This window comes from Lemur catta, chromosome 5 (genome assembly GCF_020740605.2).
Source record: "Lemur catta isolate mLemCat1 chromosome 5, mLemCat1.pri, whole genome shotgun sequence".
In the NCBI taxonomy this organism is placed as follows: Eukaryota; Metazoa; Chordata; class Mammalia; order Primates; family Lemuridae; genus Lemur; species Lemur catta.
The window spans coordinates 11,999,343-12,005,342 of record NC_059132.1 but is presented as its reverse complement, the minus strand read 5'-3'; the positions used below and the strand labels follow the sequence as shown (position 1 = coordinate 12,005,342).

General features: G+C 36.7%; 1 protein-coding gene across 1 annotated transcript in view; it reads right to left on the bottom strand.

The window, feature by feature from the left end:
• Window positions 1-802: 802 nt before the first annotated feature.
• The window catches only part of SPINK5 (serine peptidase inhibitor Kazal type 5), a 62,748-nt gene continuing 57,550 nt past the window's right edge, over window positions 803-6,000 (bottom strand). Inside the window, exons 33-34 of the mRNA XM_045552672.1 lie at window positions 5,437-5,527; window positions 803-1,101 (exon numbers count right to left, since the gene is read on the bottom strand). Coding sequence (XP_045408628.1) covers window positions 1,093-1,101; window positions 5,437-5,527 — 100 coding nt within the window. The 3' untranslated portion in view covers window positions 803-1,092. The remainder of the gene's footprint in view (window positions 1,102-5,436; window positions 5,528-6,000) is intronic.

Below are 6,000 nucleotides of genomic sequence, written 5' to 3'. Positions count from 1 at the left end.
TTTCACCTCACTGCTATCTAATGCTTGGGTCCCTCCTTAGATTTCCCATGCCATTAGCTCATGGTAGAGCTGTATTATCTAATCTACCTCTATCCACATGTAGTTATTGAGCATTTGAAATGTGGCTGGTCCAAACTGAAACATGCTGTAAGCATACAATATACACCAATATCAAAGACTTAGTAAGTAAAAAAGTTTATATTAATGACATTAATAGTTTTGATACAATGGGCTAAATAAAATTTATTATTAAAATTAATATTACTCATTTCTTTTGTAACTACTAGAAAATTTAAAATTGCACGTGAGGCTTGCATTACATTTCTGTTGGAGAGTGTTTCTTTAGAGACTTGCACATGTTGGTAACTCATTTTCTTAGTCTTCGCCAGACTATGGGTACAAGATCCTGACATAGGAAATTGTCAAGAGGTAACATGACTGGACATGAAGAATTACTGGTCATTTCTTTGGATGGGGCCTACATAACCGAGAAATAGTTATGCCATCCATGCCAATTTAGAAGCCAGGTAGAGGAGCTGGTATGGTGATGGGTAGTCAAGGTGAGGCTGATTCATAGCTCATTTAGCTTTACACAGTTGTTGGCTGCCTAGGAGCCCATATCTCCCCACCTCTCACCTAGACACTCCTTCCCAACTATGACAGCATCTTGAATATGAAAAAAAAATGAGCATTTTCTGTTCCACCAATGGGCTTAGCAAGACAAAAAGGTAGAGTTTATTCCTTTCTGTAAAAACAAATTCCAATGTTCCAGGCAGTAACAAAGAAATCCTAGGAAGGGTGCTCTGCTGAGTTTACTTTTATTGAACAGGCAGTTGGACAGACAGCATTGTGATCAGGACATTTCCTGAGCACAGACTGGATGGAGATGTCTCTGTGCTCTCAGATCACAGAGTCTAGGAGGAAAAAGATGGAAAAGACTGAAAATCAGTGAGTCCATTCCCAACAGCTCTGTATTGTTTTCTACGGTAAATAAAGCAAGTTCTGAAGAATTCTTTGTATATACAGATGGTGAAGTAGGCTATTCAGAATTGGGGTGTCTGTTTTTCCTGATGGCTTTCACCAATCCTTCCATCATTTGTCCTAGAAGAGAAGATGGGTAGGTTAGATGCTGGAACTCAAGGATACCACAGAAATATGAGCTGTATATTTACAGTTGCATCTTAATCCAAGAAATCCATAGATTCCTGCATTCTGCCAAGAAATAGCAATTTTAAATCACTTTTGCATTTTATCCAACTTGATTCAGTTAATATTAATTGAACACCTAGTATGTGCTACCTCTTAAGAAAGACATAAAAATGAACATGGGTTAACTCTGCTCTTGATTACACGCAACCCTCATTGTAACAAAAAGAGGTAGGTATGATTAACACCATTTTGCAAATGAGGAAATCGAGCTTCAGAGATATTTGTGACTTGCCAAGGTTTCACATTAGGTCATGAGTTGAATCCAATTCCTGTAACACTAATGCTTTTCTATTTTAGTTTGTTTTAGGTTATTAGACTGTAATCAGCTGTCTTCCTTGCTTGACTCATCCATGTATTGATATACTCTTGAAATCAACATTTAAAACATTAAATCAACATTTAAGAAATTTTTGAAAGGGGGCAAGAGCCTCAGGAAGTTTCCTTCCATGTGGTTGCATATCTTCAGCTAGTACCATCCAGGGCATGAGCAACACTTGTCACTGCAAACTCACACCTCCATTTTAGTGCTTATATCAACTCTGTGAGGTTTCCTTTGGTTTGAAATTGGAAAGCTGTGATTTTGTTGAATCCTTGAAAATCTTTGTCATGAAATTGAGAATAGTCATTCATTCATCTCACAAAATAATACTGGTATTTTCCTTAATACATGAATTTCCTTCCAATATAGCAAATCTTTTAATTGAGATAATGTCTTCTCTAGAGCTCCTTGTTTTCAGAATCTCCTAAACAACTAAGGAATGGTGACAAAGCACATGGAATAAAATTAGAAGATCTACATTTGGACCCAAGACATTGTACTGAAAAAATTTAATAAATGACAAAGTTTCCTCTAGGCTGATTTTCTGTAAAATGGGGAAGATGATGATGTCTTCCCTAATCAAAGGACTATTGTGAGGATGCAAAAGGAAAATGCACGTAAAACCCTAAAGACCTACATAAATGTAAGTAGTTACTGAAAATAGTTACTGTATAATAGAAAGTACTATATACTTAGAGAATAAGCGGAGTATGGGTTCCAGGATCCTCAACATACATTTCCAGGAAACTTATGACTACCGGCCTTTTATTTACTTATTTATTTTAATTTCAGAATGTTATGGAGGTACAAATGTTTTGGTCACATGGATTGCTTTTATACTGCTTGAGTCAAAGTTATAAGTGTGCCCATCACCCACATAGTGTACACTGTACCCATTAGGTGTGATTTTACCCGTCCCTTCTACTCCCTCCCACCTGCATGATTTCCGTTGAGTTTTACTTCCATCTCCATACATGAGTGCTGATTGGTTAGTTCCAATTTAATAAGGAGTACAGGTGGTGTTTTGTTTTTCATTCTTAAGATACTTCACTTAGGTGGATGGTCTCCAGTTCCATCCAGATTTTTGCAAAAAGTATTAATTCATTTTTTATGGCTGAGTAGTACTCCATGGTATACAGATACCACATTTTATTAATCCACTCATGAATTGATGGGCACTTGGGTTGATTTCACATCTTTGCAATTGTCAATTTTGCTGCTATAAACATTCTAGTGAAAATGTCTTTTTGATAAAATGACTTTTTTTCCTTTGGATAATACCCAGTAGTGGGATTGCTGGATCAAATGGTAGGTCTGCTTTTAGTTCTTTGAGGAATCTTCATACTAGTTTCCACAGAGGTTGAACTAATTTGCAGTCCCACCAGCAGTGTACGAGTGTTCCTTTCTACATCCAGACCAGCATCAATTGTTTTGGGACTTTTTGATAAAAGCCATTTTCACTGGGGTTAGGTGATATCTTACCGTAATTTTGATTTGCACTTCTCTGATGATTAGCGACATTGAGAATTTTTTATCTGTTTATTGGCCATTAGCCTATCTTTAGAAAAGCTTCTGTTCATGTCTTTTGCCTACTTTTTAATGGGATCGTTTAGGTTTTTCTTGCTGATTTGCTTGAGGATTCCAGGCTTTCTTAGAGAATCTTCCACCCAGGAATAAAATTCCAGCGATAGGTTCCAAACCACCCCCCCCCAATACATACATCCATAATAGCCAACAGAATAATGTTGGGCCATCACCTCTCTGTACATCTGGTACCTAAGATCACACCACTGAATCAGACAAAGGAACTGAAATTTTACCCATGTCCAGAATACTTTTTTGCTATAAAGATTTGTTCCACTAACTAACATCATCAATAATTCCTGTCATTATTAATACCTGCTACAGAACTCTGGTGGAAAGCAAACACCCAGACATGAAAGGAAAGAATTCCCTCACAAAACCTTATGTGCTGAACCCTGACAAGATTCTTCATCATCGGAAGAAATACATTTTATCAGTATAACCGTATGGAGATTGTCTCATAAAGTAGTTTTTGACAAGCTGCCTACACAGGATGGGAGTCACAGGGAAGTGTGGTCTAAGGTGTGGTCTACTGGACTTGCATAAAGTTCTTTTGACCTCCTTGCCCTGAGATATATGTAAGTAGGTGTGTTTGTGAGGATGGGGAACAGTATATTCTGTCAATAAAATGGGGAGTAAACCACAACGAATTTATATGTAATAAGATAGCAAACACAACATGAGGACTAGAGTAAAAGTTTAAACTCCCTTTTTTATGGATTCTGGTAAGGATCTAGCACCTCTTGTATTATCCTGGATAGAGCTGAAGCCCATTCTACCAAGTGAAGTATCTCAAGAATGGGAAAACAAACACTACATGTACTCAACATCAAATTGGTATTAAGTGATCAACACTTATGTGCACATATAGTAGTAACATTCATCAAGTGCCGGGCAGGTTTGGGGGGAGGAGGGAAAGGGTATATTCACACCTAATGGAAGTGGTGCGCACCATCTGGGCAACGGACATACTTGTAGCTCTGACTTGGGCAGGACAAAGGCAATATACGTAACCTAAATATTTGTACCCCTGTAATATTCTGAAATAAAAAAAATTCAGTATAAATAAATGACTTTGTCAAGCTCACATGAGGGTAGACTTTGTTAAGTCCACTGGGGCCTCAGCCTTTTCTACTCTGCCTTCTAGCTGCGAGTGTGAAACCAGAAACACCCTAGCTTATAGCTCTTGTTTTCCCAATTTCCCATATCAAGGATTTTTGAGTAGTTTTTTTGAATATGGCCTCATGTAGTGTTGTTTGACTAAGATCCCTGAATCTGGCCACATAGTTTCCAATCCCATATTGCCAAAGCTTTGTGTTGCAAGAGAATGGAGTAAAGACAGTTGTGAATAATAATAAATCATTTTATTAAATATAATCTATTAGAATATTGCTTATTTTTAAAATATAAATATTAAACATAATTTTATTAATATATAATTGATGGGAAATAATTTATTAATAATAAACAAGCATTGTGCCAGGGGCTGTTTTTCTAGGTTCCTACTTTGAACTTTCTCTAAATTCATATTTTGCAGCATCTTAGGCATAATAAAAGTGATAATACTAATAAAATATGCCATTAATTTTTCAGACACTGTGCCAAGATACTTAAAAGTCAGTGTTTCCTGAATATTTTCATAGTTCATTAAGATCTTTGGTTTAAGATATTTATGTGATTTGCCAAAGGTCTCATAGTTGAAGAATATCAAAAACTGGAATTTGAACCCATATTTATCTTATTGTAAAATGTTTTCTTTTGTTTGAAAATTCCTGTTTTTCCAAGAGACATACCATTTTGCCTGAGGAAGAGACTACTCAAATACATTCACCAGGGAAAATGTCAAACTCAGTAACGTATGTTGAAACATCCTTCTAGGGGGTTTAATGAAAGACATCAACTTTAAATATTGGGAAAAAATGTAATGCAATGTAAAAGTGCAAAGACACGGGTGTTATGCAGAAATGAATTAAATCCAGCTTTGTCACTATCTGACCTCTCTTTGTTTCTGTCTCATCTTTTTATTGTAGATCACAGAGAACGAAAACCTACCCTGAAATAAGTAATGTTACACTAGAGACTTTCCTCTTCAACAATCTATTAATGAGCCCAGGAAACAGTTTAAAATGTTAACTGCCATATCATTATCCCCACATATTTCAATAACTAGTTAATTATCCTCACAGTAAAAATGTGACCAATTCTGGAGTCACCTGACTTAGTATCACTTCTCTGGCCAGAGAAATGTCCATCACCCAGTGCGAGAGAATAAAAGCAGAACCAACTGCTCCCCGCATCATGATCACGGAGGCCAGTGTACTTACAGATGCGGGCACGCTGGCAGATGTTGCTTCTGGGGTGCTGCTCTTCTCACACCTCCCTTTACTACGGATGCGTGTATTAGTCTGGCGTACCCTAAAACAGATCAGAGGGAGCTTCAACAGCAGGAAAATCCACAGTTTTATAAAGAGAAAAAACAAGGACCGATGTGAGTGATGTTTGAGTAACAAACCAAACTGAAATTAGAGAAAGGGATCTGTATTCAGCCATTTGTAGCAGGTATCATCCAGGTTCAGTCTCTCTGTTCCGCTCCAGATTTTTCCCAAGCCCTGGACCTATTTCATCACATTTCATTCACTAATATACTCATAGAATTGTTCAATGTTGGAAATAAACTTGGACATATCTGGTCCAAAAGTCATTATTTTATAGATGGGAAAATTAGATCACGGAGAAAAGTTGGACTATGTTGTATCTATAATGTGACTTGGGCAATATAAAATATAACAAGACACAATAATACAGTCTGAGTTTTATAGTTGGAAGGAATATTAAAGAGTATGAATTTTAATGCCTCTCACTTAAGACATATTATGAATTAAACATCT